The 20,389-nt window shown below is 38.0% G+C and overlaps 2 protein-coding genes across 2 annotated transcripts; one reads left to right on the plus strand and one right to left on the minus strand.

The window, feature by feature from the left end:
* Positions 1-741: 741 nt before the first annotated feature.
* LOC149389859 (uncharacterized) lies at positions 742-3,159 on the plus strand. Its single transcript, XM_089622745.1, has 3 exons — positions 742-2,003; positions 2,138-2,401; positions 2,490-3,159. Exons 1-3 carry the CDS (start codon positions 742-744, stop codon positions 3,157-3,159), a joined length of 2,196 nt encoding a protein of 731 aa, XP_089478871.1.
* A 5,164-nt stretch (positions 3,160-8,323) lies between these two features.
* On the minus strand, positions 8,324-9,501 carry LOC149389860 (uncharacterized). The gene has a single exon (XM_089624231.1). It carries the CDS (start codon positions 9,362-9,364, stop codon positions 8,804-8,806), a length of 561 nt encoding a protein of 186 aa, XP_089480357.1. The 5' UTR covers positions 9,365-9,501; the 3' UTR covers positions 8,324-8,803.
* Between the last annotated feature and the right edge of the window lie 10,888 nt (positions 9,502-20,389).

Below are 20,389 nucleotides of genomic sequence, written 5' to 3' on the forward strand. Positions count from 1 at the left end.
AAATCAATCATTCACTCACTCCAGTTGTCTTTTTCAATTCAGAAACCAAAACAAAAGAAAAAAAAAACGTGCAGCCCACAGCCAAGCACGTTTCCCTTTCAAAAAAAAAAAGAAAAAAAGAAACCATCCTCAGAGCCACTCAGAGCCCTAGCCCGCAGCCGTCGTCGCCACTCAGCCGTCGTCGCCAGTCCAGCAATCTCGCGAACCAACATAGCCCTCCAGCCGAGTCGCGAACCAGCCGAGCCACAGCCAAGCACGCCCATCTCCACGGTCGTCGCAAACCCCAACGCACGGCAAACCCGAAGATATATGGGTAAGTTTCGATCCCTAATTCGATGATATTTTGTAAGAGATTTGTTTGATTTCCTGAAAAAAAGAGTTTGAGTTCGTCATGTTGGATCCAGAAAAAAGTCCGAAATTGTTGTCTGTAATTTCGACGTTTATAGTTGTTATTTTGATTTCATTTCGAAGATTTCGATTCCCAGAAAAGATATCGTTTAAACTCAAATTTTTAACTTCTTAACAGGTTCAAACGTTAATATATGTTGTTTATTTGATGGTACTTGGGTGAACAAAGGTACAAAATGGGAATATACTAATGAATCGCGATTCGAACTCCGTGCACTCGCGAAAGACATATCTCGGGCGGAGCTATTAATCGCTATGTACGAAGCTTTTTGTGTCGACAAGTCGTTATACGATTTGAAACTTGAAGCTGCGTATGTTTGGGCTGGAAGACCAATGCCTCCTCTCATTTTGGCATCGGACGCTAGTGTGACGGCATTTATGTTAGAGAATTCTGGCCAATCCAAGCTGAGGATTTCCTTATGCGTAACCCCCGTGAAAAGAAACATTGTTGATGCAGCTCTTGATACAACTCCAAGCAGGGCAGTTTCACCAACCCCAAATTCTCAGGTAGCATGCTTAGGTATTAGCGTCGAGGTGAATGATTTTCAGGCGCCATGCGATGAAGAGGGTGATGAGGAAGGTAAGGATGGTGATGATGAGGAAGATGAAGATGGCGATGATGAGGAAGATTTTGATGCAAGCGGATTCTATTGTGAGGATGATCCGGTTATGAATGATAATGATATTCCCATGTCAGAGCCAGTATCGGCGACGCCTCATAAGAAGTCAAAATTATGGGATGCACATGTTTCAATTCCCGATTCGGAGGAAAATGTAAGTACGCCTTCATCCACTGCCAGTTCTTCGGACATATGTGTTGGGCAAATTTTTGATAATAAGTTTGATTTGAAAACTAAAGTTGCCATGCTTGCAATGAGAAAGAGCTTTCAGTATAGGGTCTTCGAAACAAGCAGGAGTCGGTGGGTAGTCAAGTGCAAAGCTGGTGATTGTACTTGGAAATTGAGAGGGAATAAACTACCAAACAGTGATATGTTCGAAGTGAGTGTGTATGTTTCTACACATACTTGTTCGATTGATGCCCCTGCTAGTGGCCAACTTCAAGCTGCACCATGGATTGTAGGACATGTTATCAAGCATAAGTATAGTCTTCAATCGACATCATATACACCAAGGAACATCATAGAAGATGTACGAAAGGAGTATGGGATAAATTTGAGTTACGAGAAGGCTTGGAGATGCAAGGAGACGGCAATTGGGTACATAAGGGGTACACTTGACGAGTCATACAAGCGGTTACCTGCTTACTTCTACGCATTAGAACAAAAAAATACAGGTTCGGTTACTGACCTTGTTCTTGACTCCGGCAGTCGATTTCGGTACTGTTTTTGGGCCCTTGGAGCTTGTATACGGGGATTTGCATCATGTCGACCTGTGATATGTATCGATGGTAGTTTCTTGAAGACAAAGTACGGAGGGCAGATATTATCGGCGATTGCATTAGATGCAAATGACCAATTGTTTCCACTTGCATTTGCTGTTGTAGACACCGAAAATAATCACTCTTGGACCTACTTCCTTCGGAAACTGAGAGAGACCATCGGTTCCCCGCCAGATCTTTGTTTCATATCAGACAGGTACTTAATTTCGAAGATTTTAGTTTTGTTTCGACAATTTTGGAATGTTATTTCAGAGATTTTAGGTTTTCTGAGAAGTACATTTCGAATATTTTAGTTGATCTAATATTTATGTTTCAAACGCTTTGTTTTAGGCACGCGAGTATCCTTCATGCTATACCGGTTGTGTATCCAGAGTGTTATCACGGGATCTGCTACCAGCATCTAAGTATGAATGTTGCTCATGTGTTCAAAACCGATGTTTGTGGCCCAGAGATGTATGGCGCATGTTATGCTTGGAGAAAATCTGTTTTCCATGCTCAATTCGAGAAGCTAAGGCGTAAAGATCCAAACCTTGCTAAATATCTGGAAGACATTGGAATTGAAAGGTTTGCTCGGTCGTACTTTCCTGGAAAAAGGTAAGTTCACAAGCAGGTAGTACTTTATTTCGAAGATTTTGGTTTGTTTCTTAGATTTACAATGCGACTTCGAATATTTTAACAACAGGTACAATTTATTGACGAGTAACTACGCGGAAAGCTTCAACAAGAGGATAAAGGACGCTAGAACATTCTCAATTTGTAGCATGGTGGAATGCATTCGATTTACTCTTCAAGAATGGTTCTTCAAGCGAAGAGAAAAATCTGGAAATGCGAAGACCAAACTGAGTCCAAAATTTGATGAGGACTTACGACTTCAAGTTCAAAAGGGTCGCCATTTGCAATATTCGGGGGTTACGCAACATGAGTTCTTAGTACTTGATGGAGACGAGGATGGCACGGTAAACATGTTGACAAAAGAATGCACATGCGGGTTGTTTCAACTTCTTGGTCTCCCTTGCATGCATGCGACGTGTGTCGCAACAAAGCGTAACATCGATGTGTATTCATTGTGTCACCCTTTCTATCGAGTAGAAAGTTGGAGAGCAGCCTACATGGATGCTGTGTACCCTTGTGGTCCTGAAAACGAGTGGAATGCTCCAGAAGAGCTGTTGAATATGGAGGTCAAGGTACCTATTGCGAAAAACCCCGCCGGTCGGCCGAAGAAGAAGAGCAAAGGAGGACGGCGCAAGATCAAACGTTTGCCGTCTCAAGGTGAAGTCATTGTTGTTCAGCGCAAATGTAGTATTTGTGGAGGTAGAGGACATAATAGGAAGTCGTGTACTTTTCGTCAGTAGTATTGGATTTCAGACATTTAAGTTATTTTATGTGTTTGATTTCAGGGTTTTCAGCTAATTTTCAGACATTTCAGTTAGTTTATGTGATTAATTTCAGACATTTCAGTTATTTTATGTGTTTGATTTCGGAGTTTTCAGTTAGTTTATTTGCTTGATTTCAGACATTTCAGTTATTTTATGTGTTTGATTTCAGAGTTTTCAGATAATTTTTATAATGGATTTCAGACATTTCAGTTATTTTATGTGTTTGATTTCGGAGTTTTCAGTTAATTTTTATAATGGATTTCAGACATTTCAGTTATTTTATGTGTTTGATTTCGGAGTTTTCAGTTATTTTATGTGCTTGATTTCAGACATTTCAGTTATTTTATGTGTTTGATTTCGGAGTTTTCAGTTAGTTTATTTGCTTGATTTCAGACATTTCAGTTATTTTATGTGTTTGATTTCGGAGTTTTCAGTTATTTTATGTGCTTGATTTCAGACATTTCAGTTATTTTATGTGTTTGATTTCAGAGTTTTCAGATAATTTTTATAATGGATTTCAGATATTTCAGTTATTTTGTATGTTTGATTTCAGAGTTTTCAGATAATTTTTATAATGGATTTCAGATATTTCAGTAATTTTTTGTGTTTGATTTCAGAGTTTTCAGTTAGTTTATGTGATTAATTTCAGACATTTCAGTTATTTTATGTGTTTGATTTCGGAGTTTTCAGTTAGTGTATGTGCTTGATTTCAGACATTTCAGTTATTTTATGTGTTTGATTTCGGAGTTTTCAGTTAGTGTATGTGCTTGATTTCAGACATTTCAGTAATTTTTTGTCAATGATTTCAGACATTTCAGTAATTTTTTGTCAAGGATTTCAGACATTTCGGGTTCATGTATACATTACAAACCAAAATATCATCCAAAAAACTAGTCTCCAAAACTACCAAAGTTATTATCAACAAACATTACAAACCCAATTTTCATCCAAAAAAACTAGTCTCCAAAACTACCAAAGTTATTATCAACAAACATTACAAACCCAATTTTCATCCAAAAAAACTAGTCTCCAACACTATCAAAGTAATGTTCATCACCCCTTTTTCAGGCTTTTCAGTTTGGATGTGTTCAACGGAGTGTAATCATCATACTTTATGGGCCGCTTGCTCTTTCTCTTCGAAACTACACAATCCAACATAAAATAATTAAAAAGAACATAAACCATGAAATATAGGCAACAGTTTGAAAATTGAGAACTTACCATAGACACGGACAGATTCTTTTGCCGGAGGGTTGACGAAGTCGTCGTCGTCGTCATCGGGGGCTGCCACAGAGGTTTCCGTCGTGGGGGCTGCCACAGTTCTTGCCGTCTCTTTCGTCGGAGGGTTGACGAAGTCGTCGTCGTCATCGGGGGCTGCCACGGTGGTTGCCGTCACGGGGGCGTTCACGGTGGTTGCCGTCTCGGTGGCTGCCACGGGGGCTTCCGCCTCGGGGGCTGCCGTCTCGCTTGCCGTCTCGGGAGCTGCACCGACAAACTCTATGGCCTCGTACGCCCAAAATTGAACCGCAGGGAGAAACCCTTGGACCGCATACTTTGCGTCTTGAACCTTCTTCTGCTTCTTACCTCGATTCTCGTATAAGGTACGCAGGTGTTTCGGGTCCGTCGCTAGCAACCCCGCGAGAGTGGCAGCCCAACTAACGTGGCCCCACGGAAACGCCATAAAGTATGGGAGCTCATCGACCATACTTAACAACTCCTCCCAAATACCTTGCCAACTATCCTTTCCTCGTATGATGCCTTCCACAATCAAACACAGTCCGAGCTTGTACAAGTCTTCTTTGTTCGTGCACGTGTTAAAAGCTGCCTCTAAATCAGCAACAGACGGTGCCTTGTGAAGTTTTTTGTCGTTGTCATCAACGTGTTCGGGGTCAGGAAAATACGTCTTCAACAGACGGTTGCTTGAAAGGTGCTTCTTGAATTCTTCCGTTGATGGAAGCGTACTAAACTTTAGTCCGGTCATCAAACCAAACTCGTTTCTTCCGAAACGGATAGGATTCTTACCGATACCAAAGTAAATTGCATCCTGACATCTTTGCTGGATGCGTCGTTGGAGAAGTTGGTCTATAATCACACCATTAAAGTTGAAACCCGTAACGGAAGGGGAATCGATCCAACTAAATTGTGTGTCCTTCAACCTAGCATGTAATCCGAATACCATAAATCGTGTGCTTATTACCTTCAAGAACCCGCTGCCTCTGAAACATATTTGACCACTGTAATCCTTACAAATGGGAACTAACAATTCATACTTCGGTGCCTACAAAAAAATGAGAAAAGTTCGAAATAAAGAATCAATCACAGAAAACTTACTGAAAACTCTGAAATCCTGTACATAAACTAACTGAAAACTCTGAAATACATAAAAAAAGATAACTGCAAACTCTGAAGTCCTTTACATAAACTAACTGAAAACTTTGAAAATCATTATATAAACTAGCTGAAAACTCTGAAATCCATTACAAAAAATAACTGAAAACTCTGAAATCCATAAAAAAAATTAACTGAAAACTCTGAAATCATTTACAAAAGATAACTGAAAACTCTGAAATTTATTACATAACCTAACTGAAAACTCTGAAATTCATTACATAAACTAACTGAAAACTATGAAATCCATTACAAAAAATAACTGAAAACTAAATGAAATCCATTACAAAACATAACTGAAAACTCTGAAATCCATAAAAAAAAACATAACTGAAAACTCTGAAATCCTTTACATAACCTAACTGAAAACTCTGAAATCCATTCCATAAAATAACAGAAAACTCTGAACTCATTTACAAAAGATAACTGAAAACTCTGAAATCCTTTACATAACCTAACTGAAAACTCTGAAATTCATTACATAAACTAAATGAAAACTCTGAAATCATTTACAAAAAATAACTGAAAACTCTGAAATCCTTCACATAACCTAACTGAAAACTCTGAAATCCATTCCATAAAATAACAGAAAACTCTGAAATCATTTACAAAAAATAACTGAAAACTCTGAAATCCTTCACATAACCTAACTGAAAACTCTGAAATCCATTCCATAAAATAACAGAAAACTCTGAAATCATTTACAAAAAATACCTGAAAACTCTGAAATCCTTTACATAACCTAACTGAAAACTCTGAAATCCATTCCATAAAATAACTGAAAACTCTGAAATCATTTACAAAAACTAACTACAAACTATGAAATCCTTCACATAACCTAACTGAAAACTCTGAAATCCATTCCATAAAATAACTGAAAACTCTGAAAATCCATTACAAAAAATAACTGAAACGTCTGAAATCAAACACATAAACTAAATGAAAACTTTGAAATCGTTTACAAAAAATAAATCCATTACATAAACAAAGCAAACTTAAATCTTCGAAATCCCTTCAAACCGCTATGAACTTCATAGCCAAAAAATCCAAAATCTCTAATCAAAACTACATCCCATCCCAAAATTTCACACCGAAAATACCAAAGATTTCATATCAAAACAATCTTAATCACCAAAAATTCATCGAAAACTTCAAACCCTCATACCCAAAATCTTCGAAACATATTCTAAACAACCCTAACAAGTCATAATCGAAGATTCTCAAATAATGTCATCTAAATAATTATGAAACCATTTCAATTTAACAAACCCTAAAACAATGGGACCCAAAACAAACTCACCATTTTCGTTTGGTTCACGACTCGGCTGGACTGGCGAGGAGGGCTCGGCTGGTTCGCGAGGAGGGCTAGGGTGGTTCGCGACTCGGCTGGACTGGCGACCACGGAGCGAAATGGCGAGTAAGGCTGGACTGGCGAGGAGGGCTCTGATGGTTCGCGACTCGGCTGGACTGGCGACGAAGGACTGAAATGAATAGTAGGGCTGGACTGGTTTACGACGATGGGCGTGGGTGCATGAGGATGACCGACGGAGAGAAGAGAAGAGAACGAGGGATTTGGGGCGGGACGGGATGAGCGGGGTTTTTTTTTTGGGTTTTGAATTGAAATGGTTCGGGAATGGGAAAGGCACGCATGAAATGGGAAGGAATGGGAGTGCAGAGAAAATAAAGGATTGATTTTGAAAAGAATTTTAATTTAAGGGTAATTTGGACATTTTACATGGACAAATGCTTGGTTTCTCTAAAGGACCCAAAATATGGTTTGGTTTTCAAAACACATGCTACACTAAGCTTGGTTTATCAAGTTTCCCTAGTGAAAGCTGTTTTTGACTTCCGAGTAAGAGCCTAATATTTCGATAAAATATGTTAGTAGTAGTACAATTTGATGGGCTGAATATTTTACATAGAATAGCCCATAACATTAATATCCAAGTCTAATTGGGTTTTAGTTCGGTTAACAGGCCCTATCGTTGATTGTTTATTCGGAAAAGGGAAACTAGAAGTTGCATTTCAAAGAGAGTGTCTCAAGTCATTTTAAAAAATTAGTGTTTGAACTTTTTTCTTTATAAACGAAATTGTTATACAAAGTTAAATATAGCTCAAAACTATAAATTAATATTTAATAAATCGCATGAATATTAAGAAAAAATAAATATTTACAACTTAAAAAACGCGATTTTCGTGATAAAAAAAAAAGTAAACATCATATGCTTACAATAAGTTTTAAAAGACAGTAGAGAAATTCACAAATATCTTTTTTGTTTAAGGATGATGATTTAATGAATTTATAGAATTTTTAAATATTTTATAAATATCTCTTTTTTTTAGTTTTAAGATGATTTTGTCCTTATTTTGTATGATACTATCAAAATGAAACAGCAAAGAGTAGAAAAAAAAAAAAAAATATATATATATATATATATATATATATTAAATAAAACTGTAAACAGAAAAAAAAAACCGTAAAATTATATATTCCCATATATAGTTTCAAAATGAAAGAATTTGGATAATTTTTCCTCGCTGTTTTGCTTATATATAACTCGGATATTCTCATAAATAGTTTCAAAAACTGATAAAATGACGTTATAATGGTGGTCTCGTGTCTTGACTGATATTTCGGTGATTATAATTATGTTTCTTAGAAGATCTATCAAATCATAATTATTCAGTAGTTTGATCACTTCAGAATGAACAAAACTCTTGTTTCCCCACAATCATAAATATGCGACTTAGATCAATTAAATCGGACTTGCTAATTCTTTCGTTCCATAACTGATCCAAAACTACAAATTCTTATAGAGAGAATTTGAAGTTATATAAATTAAAAATATCAACAATATAAATAAAATCTTAACACAATTTAAGTAATTAGTTCTAAAAATAAATATTACAGTTGTAACTAACATAGCGTAGTTGATAATTTCACGTCACATCTAAAACAGAACTAGTGGGTTCAATTACCAATAAAGTTGTCCTCTAAAAAAAACAAAAAACCTATAGTACCTACACTTAAACAAAAAAATACAATTTTTATTTCTGAATAAAGAAATGCAAATAGCCAAGGCGGATTCCCTATTTCTTCTTCAATAAAAGACATAAAATATAAAATTAAAAAAAAAAAAAATATCAATAACTCGACGGGCCACTATGCATGCATGCAAACCAAATACGTACTTTCTATTTCTTTTTTTTTTCTTTTCTTTTCTTCAAATGCTTAAGCAATTGACCTCTCAACCATCTCATTGTAACGACGATCAATGGAATTCAAACGCTGAATCCGAATCTGCTCATAGAACTTAGCTATGAACACCTCAGCCTTAACATCAATCATCTCATCACCGTCGTCAATCTCATCGTAGGAATCTTCAATGTCCATATCCCGGAGATTCACCGCCGATGCGTAACGGCTCTCGCACTTATCCATCTCCTGCAAATTTGCTGCAGATCCGTATTGACTGCTCATCTCCGACGAAGATGATGATGTCATGGACGGAGATTCTGGATGAGATTTCGCCGGAGATTCGCCGTTGGTCTGGAGATGCAGCGGCCTCATCGACCCGACGAGCCGGTTAAACATGTTTCCGCCGCCGGAGGCCAATTCCTGCGGGTTGGTCTTGCCGGAGCTCCGGCGGCGGATCATGAAGAGTGCCACCTTGAATAGCTGGACAGGACTCCGGTGACGCTTCTTTGAGGAGGTTACCAGAGAATCGGTAATTATTATCTTATCCGGCGTGATTTTTCGGGTTATAATCGATAACGAATTATTTCTCTCCATTATTATTTGAATAACTAAGGTATGGAGTTTAAGAAGAATAACTCTTTTCTTTTTGGCTATATTCTTCTCTCCCCTGCTGTAGAGCAGGCGGAGAATTTGAGGGGAAAGCTTTGGTAATGAAATTGAAACAAATCGGTATTTATATATATGTTTTTTTGGATTTTAAATATATTTAAGGCACATGATAAAAAAAAATATATCTTATAAATAGGCAGCGGAAATTAATGTGATTCTAACATTCTTAATGTGTATAGTTGGCAATGCTTTGTATTTCTCAACAGCAGCAGAAGTGGAAACCATGAATTTTTTATTTTTTATTTTATTTTTTGGTTTTAACATTATTGCGTTAATTTAAATAGTATCAGATTACAGTTTGGCATAAGTAGTTATTGACTATAAATTAATGTAGATCGTATTACAACATGAAATGAAAAATATCAAAGTATAATTATTTGACATATTCAAAAGTACACTGCTGGTAAATAAATAGATAAAGTCTCTAAAATGCTATTTGATGTATTGACATGTAATATGCATGCTACACAATAACACAAGTACTAATAACAGTAATATTTTTTATGATGATATTGGTATAAAACATCTCTTTTGAAATACAAAACAAATGATATCATGTGACGTTAAATCTTCATGCATATGTCTTCTTGCTTTGGTGATGGTCATGTAATTGTAAGCTTGTGTTTATACGACTATATAATATGAATGAATTTAATTATGATTTATATCGATGGCGGGAATATAAATAATAATTTAAGAAAATTAACTTTATGTTTGGTAGTGTAGTCCGAGTATGGAGCGTGGAAGCGATATTTGAGGCAAACAAATCGGTCAGCCAAGCAAGTAAAGGTCTTTTTCATATTTACAGAATGGAAACAACCAAAAGTCAAAATATCCAACGGCTCTTGTTCGTTCGATAAGAACCTTTTTTTTTTTTTTTTGTGAACCTTCTTCTTGTTTGTAAAAAAAAAAAAAAAAAAAACCTTCTTCTTAGTTGAATCAGTTGTCCACTGCAAATTTGATCATCATGACTTTATTGACACGCTTTATTTTGCAAAACAGTTGTTCATTAATGATCAATCATGAAAAAAAAGTAATTAAAAAAAAAGAGGATTGTCTTGGACCCAAAAACATGGGTACATGCTAACCGGCGGTGGTGTATGTATATATACTGTACGCCATTTTGAGTTCTTTTGACACCAATTTGACAGCTAATAAATCATTTATTATTTCTTCACCCAAAAAAAAAAAAAAAAAAAAACGCTCATGGTGGTTTGTGGGTGTAATCTCTAAATTATTTCAGAATTTTCAATAATTGAAAGATTGACCGCAATCCGTACTTGTTGTTTTGGCCTTGCTGTGTTATAATGATTTCATTTGCATACTCAATTATTAATTAGTGAGGATCCTAGAGTAGGTTACCAAATTAAATGATAAACTATGTTCTCACAACTTCGGTTTTAAAACCAATGACAGAAATGAAAATCATTTTATATAGTGTTTTTTTTTTTTTTTTTTTTTTTTTTTTTTTTTTTTTTTCTGAAAATCATCGAGGTCTCCCTAAAACCTTTCGCCCTTGATATCGGTGTCAAGGAAAGGGAAAAAGCATTGCCTACTCATTCGAACTTGGCATCAGCCGCAATACTCTCCCGTGCAAGGGACGAGAGATCTCTTGTATATTACAAAAATCTGAAAATTCACTTCAGTCCCTAATTTTCTCTAGAATGGGAGTGAGCTTCCAGTTGAGACTCTGGAGATTCTGATTAAAAAATACTACATTATACTTTTGTTGTCTCCTTCAGAAAGCACTCTCGAAAAGTTCCTAAACTTAGCCAAGAGGACCGCCTCGAGCACCGCCAGAATCTCCGCCTCCATGATCGAACGTTCCACCACTTTCGAGCACCACAACCAAAGCATCTTGCCCTTATCATTTATGGCTGCAATGCCAATGGCCGAGCCTCTACTACTAACGGACGCGTCCAATTAATTTTGAAAATACTTGGATCGGGAGGTCTCCACCGGTGAGCAAGAGCAGGGGTCAGAGGAATGCTCTCGGACGGCTTAGCACCGAGCCCTCCACATAATTCTTGCACTCTTTTTATGATGAATCTCAAAGTCTCAGCTTCATCCTCATCCTCGCCTTGGAAGATCACTGCATTCCTCGGAGACCATACTAACTCCATGATCGCCCATGCCCTTATGATGAATTCATTGGGACTTATTCCATGATCACCGGAAGCACCCAGACTCCCGCCATATTGAACTTGCACAACCACTCCGGACTTACAATCGTCCGATCAAGTCTTTCAAGAATTCTTGCATTCCTTTTTTGCACATTCGACCACGTGAAAAAACCCCCCCTCGATCCTAGATCCACTCCCCCTATAGAAGACAAAAAATTGTGGAGTATTTTCCCAGTATCTCACCCCACCGGCCTACCACCTCTCTTCTCATTAGGCTCTAAGAGGACATTAAGATCACCAACGACCACCCAAGGCCTCCCCATCCGTAAGATGGTGGAAGTAAAGGAATCCCAAAAGGGTCTTTTTTCTTTGTCACGAGGAGGCCCGTAAACGCCAAACAAATCCCAATCCTCCGCCTTAGAAGCACCTCTCATCACCGCCCAAATCAATTTTTTGTCAAGTTTCCGAATATCAATAAACAAATCCCAATCCTCCGCCTTAGAAGCACCTCTCATCACCGCCCAAATCAATTTTTTGTCAAGTTTTCGAATATCAATATCCATTCCTCTTATCCCCCACAAAAACTATTTGTCGAGACCGCCTCTCCACCCCAAAAACCAAACATCTCATGTAAATGTTGCATACTTCCGTAACTTATTCTAGTCTCCATAAAAAAAACAATAATTAAGCTATTCCTTCTCACAAGCCCCCAAAGTGCCCCAACATCATGTCTCTAATGATACACCGAAAATTCCAAGTTAAAACTACTATTGACGTATAGGGGGCGTGGAACCCGCCTCCCCTGTCTCATTTGACTTGACATTTGTGATCGTCTAGTCGCTTACACAATCGTATCCTCTCCTCTTTTTAGGCCCTCCGAAGTTTCCCCCAGCTTTAGCCAAGCTCTTCTTTCTATGCGCTTTTACTATCTTTCCAAGACTTTTTTCTTTTCAATTTTCTTCTCAGAATTCCAGATGGTGAAGCCCAAGGTCATATTACAATATCATGACAGATTCGATATTGATCTGAAGGCTATGAAACCTTTATTGCGATACAATCATACAATTTCGAACAACATACTAAAGATTCACTTGAATTAGAGTTGAAATGACATTTTAAAAAATTTGGTTAACATACCTGCGAATTAGAGACAGCAAAAACGGATTTCCTTTTAATTTAGAGTTTTGAAAAAAAAAATCAAAAGTAGAGAGACTAACATGTGGTATTTGTAGGGAGAGGAGGCACGAATTTTTTGAATAAAAATAATATAAATTTATTTTATATTTTATTTCTAATTATAAATTTAAAGGAGACAAAAATATATTACTTTATTTCTATTTCAAAAAGGATTTGGAAGCTAGAATGATATTATGAAGAAAGAAAAAAACACACTAAACATATATATATATATATATATATATATATATATATATATAAGCTAAATTAATTTATAAACTTATAAATTAAGTTTTTGATATAAATCTTAATAAATCATAACTTATCATTGTCATAAAATTATATTGGGAAATTGCCTCATCTACTACCAAAACAATAACTTTTTCCAATTTTCCACCAAAACCATAATTTGGCCAAAAATGCCACTAACTCATTTGTACAACTACCATTTTACCCTCAACTACATTTTTTCTTACAATCTCAAACCAACCCACATCAACTCGTTTTAATGAGCAAATATTTAAGTCTGAAATATTTTCTCTTCCTCTCTCTCTCTCTCTCTCTCTCTCTCTCTCTCTCTCTCTCTCTCTCCGTCGCTCTCTCACTCTCTCTCTCTCCTGTAAATCTCGTCCAAGGTCGGTCACCCATGAAATCCCCACTCAAACATTGAAACTCACTGCTTCTAAAAACACACACCCAAGCGTTGAAACCCTCACCCAAGCTATGAAATTGTGGCTCTGAAATCCTCGTCCAAGTTCAGCCCCCGCACAACGTCTTCGCCCAAGTTCCGACCCCAGATCCTCGCTGAAACTAAAGCTCAAGGTTCGTTGTTTCTTCATTTTTTTAAAAAAATTGTGGTTTTAAAAGTTTTGTGTCATTTTTATAGATTGTTTAAAGAGATTTAAATGTTCTGTTTGGTCTGGGTATGTTCACCAGGTTTTCTGAAATCGTAAACGAAGTTCATTAATTGTTGATTTTAGATGTCAACAATGGACGTCAACTGTTGACATCTGAAGTCAACAACTGATGAGAGAAATTGACGTCTAAACTCTACAGAGTTCATCAGTTGTTGACATTAGATGTCAACAATGGACGTCAACTGTTGACTCTAATATTGTCGAAAAAACGCAGAAATGTAAAAAAAAAACACTCCCTTGAATCTCCGGCAACAAGCTCTGACGACTTCGAACCCCGAAAGAGAAAATGTTCTAAAGATGAGGTACATTTTGATGCCTAGCAAAGTTGATTTTTTGTTATTATTTTTTGTGATTGTAGATGTGATTTTTGATTTTTGGTTACTAAAATTGTAGTCAATGGATGCACAACTCACGGAGTTCCAAATGAGTCAGGCTGAGTACATATGGTACTTGGATACTTTTTCTAGTAGTGAGTCTGGATCGCGTCTGATCATCGGTGTCGAAAGTGTTATGAAAGAAGTCTTCGGAGACGACTGAGAGACTAAGTTGAACGAAAAGGGAGATTTTATGGAAGCCGTGCCCATGGGAACACGACTGTTTATGCTGAAAAGTCAGAGAGAGGAACTCCTCTTCTATAGGAGGATGAGGATTAAGAAGAAATGACCCTTAACTTGAATGCCTGAAACTTCTTAATATTTATATATAAATTTGTGTATTGGTTTTTGTATGACTTGAATGCCTGAAACTTCTTAATATCCCTATTTATATTTGTGTATGGGTTTTTGTATGATTTGAAAGCCTGAAACTGCTTACTATGTCTATTTACACTATGTTTTATATATCTGTAATGTTATGAATTGAATGCCTAAGTGAAGAACTAAATTTAAATTCATCCATTAGATGTCAACTGTTGACATTTGATGTCAATTGTTGACATCTAATGTCAACAGTTGACGACAATTGTTGACATCTAATGTCAACAGTTGACGACAATTGTTGACATCTAATGTCAACAGTTGACGTCAATTGTTGACGCACTAGGACAACATATGTTATCCGGAGCGACAAATGTCGCACCTAATGCTTAAGATGTCGCACCTAAAGTTTATTAGGTGCGACATTGGGTGCGACAGCGTCGCACCGGATAACCCGTCGCAAAAGGTATTGGGTGCGACATGTCGCAGCTAATAAGTACCCCTTTAGGTGCGACACTTTCAGGTGCGACTTACCGCACCTAATGCCCAAGTTATTTTCCTGCCAAATTTTATAAAATTGGCGGGTAAATTCATATCGGGTGCGACAATGTCGCACCTAATGCCGTTGCCGCCATGATATTCGGTGCGACATTGTCGCACCGAATATGTTTTTTAAATTAAAAAAAATACAAAATTAAAAAAGTAAATTAAAATTCATTTAAAATTAAATAAAAATTAATTAACAAAATTCTAAATGAATTAGAAATAATATTCTGAAAATAAAATTCTTAATTAAAAATACAAATTCTTTCCAAAAAAAGCGAAAAAAATGAATTCCTAATTTTTTTTCCTATAAAACTTATCGATAGTAGAATTTCCTCTACCGAATAAGTTGCCAGAACTTCGAGAACCGCTTCCGAGTCCTAGTCCACCGCTGCCTGACGCGCTGCCGCTCGTTCCGCCGCTTCCGTAAGGACGGTCTCGTAAGTAATCCATAGAACCAGGCGTAGAACCCGTCGTGGAACCTGGCGTCTGTTGATCCGTCCCACCTGGTTGCGATGCAGGCGGAGGTTGAGGAGTCGTGGGAGGCTGGTTGTGCTGCTGGCTGAGGAAGGCGATCTGTTGCTGCATCACTTGCAGCTCGGCTTGTTGGGCATCCATCTGAGCTCGCATCTCGGCAACCAATGGATCGGTCTTAGATGACGAACTTGACGAGACTCCATCTAGCGTTTGGGCAACACCCAACGATGACCTTGGGATCGAAGGCCCTAAACCGACTTCCCAGTCTTTGCGCACTCCCAAAACATCGCGCATCGCGTACATCTCCGCATCTTCTTGGGAGATCACGACGTTTTGCTCCTCCGCTTGCCGCAAAATATCTATCGTCTGGGCGGTGACTTGATCCTTCAAAATAAAACCACAAAAAACTTATCAGATAAGAAGAAATAAAGTAATTAAATATAGTAAATAAAAAAAATTAACTTACGTATTGCGTCTTCGCGAAGTCCGTCGTCCACGATCCCTTAGCGTCATGGTGTTTTTCTGACCATATCTCTAAAGCCGAGCCTATACTCCCATCTTCCCTTCGCTGTAATTTTTCAACATTAAAATATGAATCACATATATATTGCATATTAATATTAAGAGACTTACGTTCCTCGAGCGATGACCAAAAAAACTAAGCGACCCTTGTCTCGCCTTCGTCTTCTTCATCTTCGAATTTTCCCGATTGTGGAGAGATTTCGCCTGCAAGACATAAATTCGTTAAGTTTAATTTTAAGAAATTCGAATAACCATCGGAAGTTCAACTCATACCTTATGCTCCGGCAAGTTGAACGTCTCTATTGCTTTCAACCAGGCTTCATTGTTGTAGCCTTCAGGAGTTTCATTTTTAGCGAGATCCTTACTCCCGCAAAATGTCTTGAAGAAGAGCTGCGACAACCTCGACTTCTGGCCACGGCGCATCCTCTTCGCATATGCACCGGACCGCCACACAATGCTTCATCTGGTAGATGAATTGCCACGTGAACCATGATCGTGAAAAAAGCTGGCGGAAATATCATCTCAAGCTTACACAATATCTCAATGATTGAATCTTGCGCTTTTTCGAGATCATCCACTCGCAGGGTTCTAGAACTTATCAACTTGAAAAAGTTGCAGAGCTCGGAGATCGTCTCTTATATCGGTTTTGGAACAAAAGGGAGAATACCATCAGCCAACAGCCTCTGCATGATCACGTGACAATCGTGCGATTTCAAACCTGTGAGGTTCCCGTCAGCAGTTACATTTTTCTTCAAATTACCAGCGAGCCCGTCTGGGAATTTAATAGATTGGAGGAACTCGGTAAAACGGTGTCTCTGCTCAAGCGTTAACGTGTACGCTGCTGGCGGTTTGTACCACCCATTCCTTTGTTGTCTCAAGTGCAGAGAAGACTTGATTTTCAAGTCCATCAAGTCCAATCTCGACTTCTCCGTATCGTAGTTCTTCTTTTCCAAGCTCAGCATCGTCCCGAGAAGATTCTCGCACACGTTCTTCTCTATATGCATGACGTCCATGTTATGCTTCAACTCCAATTCTGACCAGTAAGATAACTTATAGAAGATGCTCTTTTTGGTCCAATTCAATTCGCACTCAGCACGTTTTCGTTTACCAATATTTTTGCCGGTTGTCATGGAAGAAACACTAGTCAACTGATCGAGTATGTCTTGCGCAGTCAACTTGACAGGTTTCTGGCGCTTCTCGTGACGATTTACGTAGTGATCAGTGTTTTTCCTCAATCGGTGAGGCGTAGGCAAGAATCGACGATGGTCACAGTAGACAATGCTGTTTCTAATTTTCATAGATGGCGTCTCAATGTTGCACGTGGGGCACGCAAGATACCCTTGGCCACTCCATCCCGACAAATACGATCGAGCAGGAAAGTCGTTTATCGTCCATAGAAGTGCGGCACGCAACCGAAACACTTCATCATTCGCCCCGTCTCGCACTTGGAACCCAGTATCCCACAATTCTTTCAACTCTTCAACTAGTGGTTCTAAAAACACGTCCATGTTTTTTATAGGTGAGCTCGGTCCAGGTATCAAAAGCGTCAGCATCAAGTACTCTTTTTTCATGCACAACCAATGTGGCAAGTTGTACGCAGTTAGTACAACGGGCCACATACTATACGCTAGACTCATTTCCCCAAACGGGTTGAACCCATCAGAAGCTAGTCCTAGACGTACGTTACGAGGCTCTGCAGCGAAATTTGGATATCTCTCATCTAGATTCTTCCACGTCGAACCATCCGCAGGATGTCGCAAAACGCCTTCTTCTTTGACGCGATCTCGTTCGTGCCACTGCATCTCAAGCGACGTGTGTCGAGAAGCGTACAATCTCTTCAATCGATCTTCCAAGGGAAAGTATCGTAATATCTTTTGTGATACATTCTTCCCGGTTGGCTTCCATCTGCTCTCATTGCAAATTGGACAAACTTCTGCTTTCTCGAGATCTTTTCGAAATAACACACAATCGTTGATGCACGCATCGATCATATCGTATCCCATGCCAAAACGCTTCAGCTTCGCCTTTGCCTCGTAGTGTTTTTCCGGAATTCGATTACCAATTGGATGAGACTTCCTCAAGAGCTGCAACAGTTCTGTAAACGACTTGTTCGTCCAATGGTTCGTGACTTTGATGTGCATCAACGAAACCAAGAACGACAAAGACGAAAACTCTTTGCATCCAGGGTACAATTCTGCTTCCAACTCGACGAACAAGTCTTCCACTTGCTCATCTGCTCGCACTTCACTCGGAGTCGGATCCGTAAAATCGTCGAAATCCTCGTGATCCATAATATCATGGAGAGCATCGTGCAATCCACCAACTCCTCTTTGGTTAGTCTCGCTGGCATCTTCTACCATTCGCCGTTCGCCGTGATGATACCATTCGGTGTATCCCGGGGTAAACCCCTTGTTCAAAAGGTGATTCTTTACGACCCCGATGTCCAGACATCTCACGTTATTGCAAGACTTACAAGGACAACGATAATGACCGTTTTCGTTCGGGAGTTTGCTTGCAACGCGGATAAACTCGTTAACCCCTGTTTTATATTGCAAACTCAACGATTGTTCTCGGTAATCCAGTCCCTACTTGGATTTGACATTCTTCAGAACGGGACGGGAAATTGGGAGATAAAAATGAATCGTTAGAATTCATTTTGTAAGACTGAATTATTAGGAAATTGAGAGGTAAAATTGAGAGTGAATCGTTAATATTTGAAATTTAGAGTGAATTATTATGAAATTGAGAGTGATGAATTGTTAGGAAATTGAGAGTGAACCGTTAATATTTGAAAGATTCGAGAGCGAATTTGTAAGAATGAAAGAGAAATTGTGAATGACATGTATTAATTTTGAAAAATGGTTAGAATTCGTTAATATATACAAATTCACTACTGATTTCATTAACGAGTTAACCAATTACGACAAATTAGTTAATTCGTTAAATACTAAACTGAGTTTAAATTAAATTTAACATGTTACTAATTCATTTTAAAATATATATTCATATATATTACTAATTAATCTAACTAAAAAAGTATTAGATTAATTAATTAACCAAATTTTCAACAAATTGCAATCAACTTAATCAAAACATGTTACAATTACATTAAATTACACTAAACATGTTACTAATTACTTTAATATATTACTTTAAACTTAATTAATCTAATCAAACATGTTACATATTATTAAAAAATTTGACAATTACTATACGTTACTATTTTCATCAAAGTTATATTTTCATCTAATCTAACATGTTACTATTTACATATATATTACTAATTAATCTAACTAAACATGTTACTAATTAATTAATTAATTAACTAAACGTGTTAACATCTAATCAAAGTTATATTTTCATATATATTACTAATTAATCTATATGAAATAATCTAAAAATATTAACTAATGTAAAAATATTACTAATTATAAATAACTAACCTTTTCCGAGGCGACGACGAGGCAACGAGATACGACGCGGGGCTGCGAGTGACCAAGCTGCGGCGAGGTCGGGGACGGGCTGCGGCAAGTCGGGGACGAGCTGCGGCAACATACATTGTGAAATAAATTAATAAGAATACTCACAAGTCAAAACCAAATGTCACAAACATGCTAAGAATAGTACTGCTATAAAAATTAATTTAGAGTCTAGACCAAAATGTCAAAACATTTCTCTCTTAAGTTCTCATACAAAATAATTAGATACAAGTGCATTAAATAAATTAGAAAGTAAATTACATAAGTATTAACATAACACAAAGCATGTGAGCAAGAGCACAAACCAAAACCATAAATAAAAATTATTATTATTTATTACTCATAACATCATATATGAGATTTTCCAAACAAATACAAAATTCATACAAAGACAGAAACCTTTTGGTTCACAAAGGAACTACACCATGTCAAACTATAAACACAAATTGTCTGCCTCCGTCTAATTTTTTCCCTTCTTGTTTTTCTTATTTTTCGAAATTTAAACCTCTCTCTTTTATTATGGGAAAAACTCATTTGATGATGAAGGAAAAAAAAAAAAGAAAAACATTAAACCTTTAAATGCTTAATGGCGGTGTGAACGTCCTTGTCGCCTCTGCCACTGCAATTCAGCACGAGCTTGGTTCCGTCCGGGAGCTCTGGGCAGAGCTTTTCCAAGTCTCCAAAGCCGGGATTATGAGATTGAGATGGTCGCGGACGGCGGGGCGGGGCTGCGACTTGATCGGTGGTGCCTCGCAGGGGGCTGTCGGGGGAGACTCGGAAGCGGGTTCAGCAGAGATGGTCACGGGCGGAGATGGTCGCAGACGGTGGGACGGGCCTGGTCGGAGAGAGAAAGAATGAGATTGAGAGAGAGAGGGTGAGAGAGAGAGAGAGAGAGAGAGAGAGGCGTACCTTGGAGGACGGCGAGATTCACGGCGGAGAGGAGAGTGATAGGCCGAGTGGAGGCTGGTCGGCAGCGAGAGGGCCGAGGAGATGGCGAAGAGGAGGGATGGGGTGCTGG

Source organism: Urtica dioica, chromosome 8 (assembly GCF_054948205.1).
Source record: "Urtica dioica subsp. dioica isolate 48M chromosome 8, U.dioica_male_clone48M_v1_H2, whole genome shotgun sequence".
NCBI classification, from domain to species: Eukaryota; Viridiplantae; Streptophyta; class Magnoliopsida; order Rosales; family Urticaceae; genus Urtica; species Urtica dioica.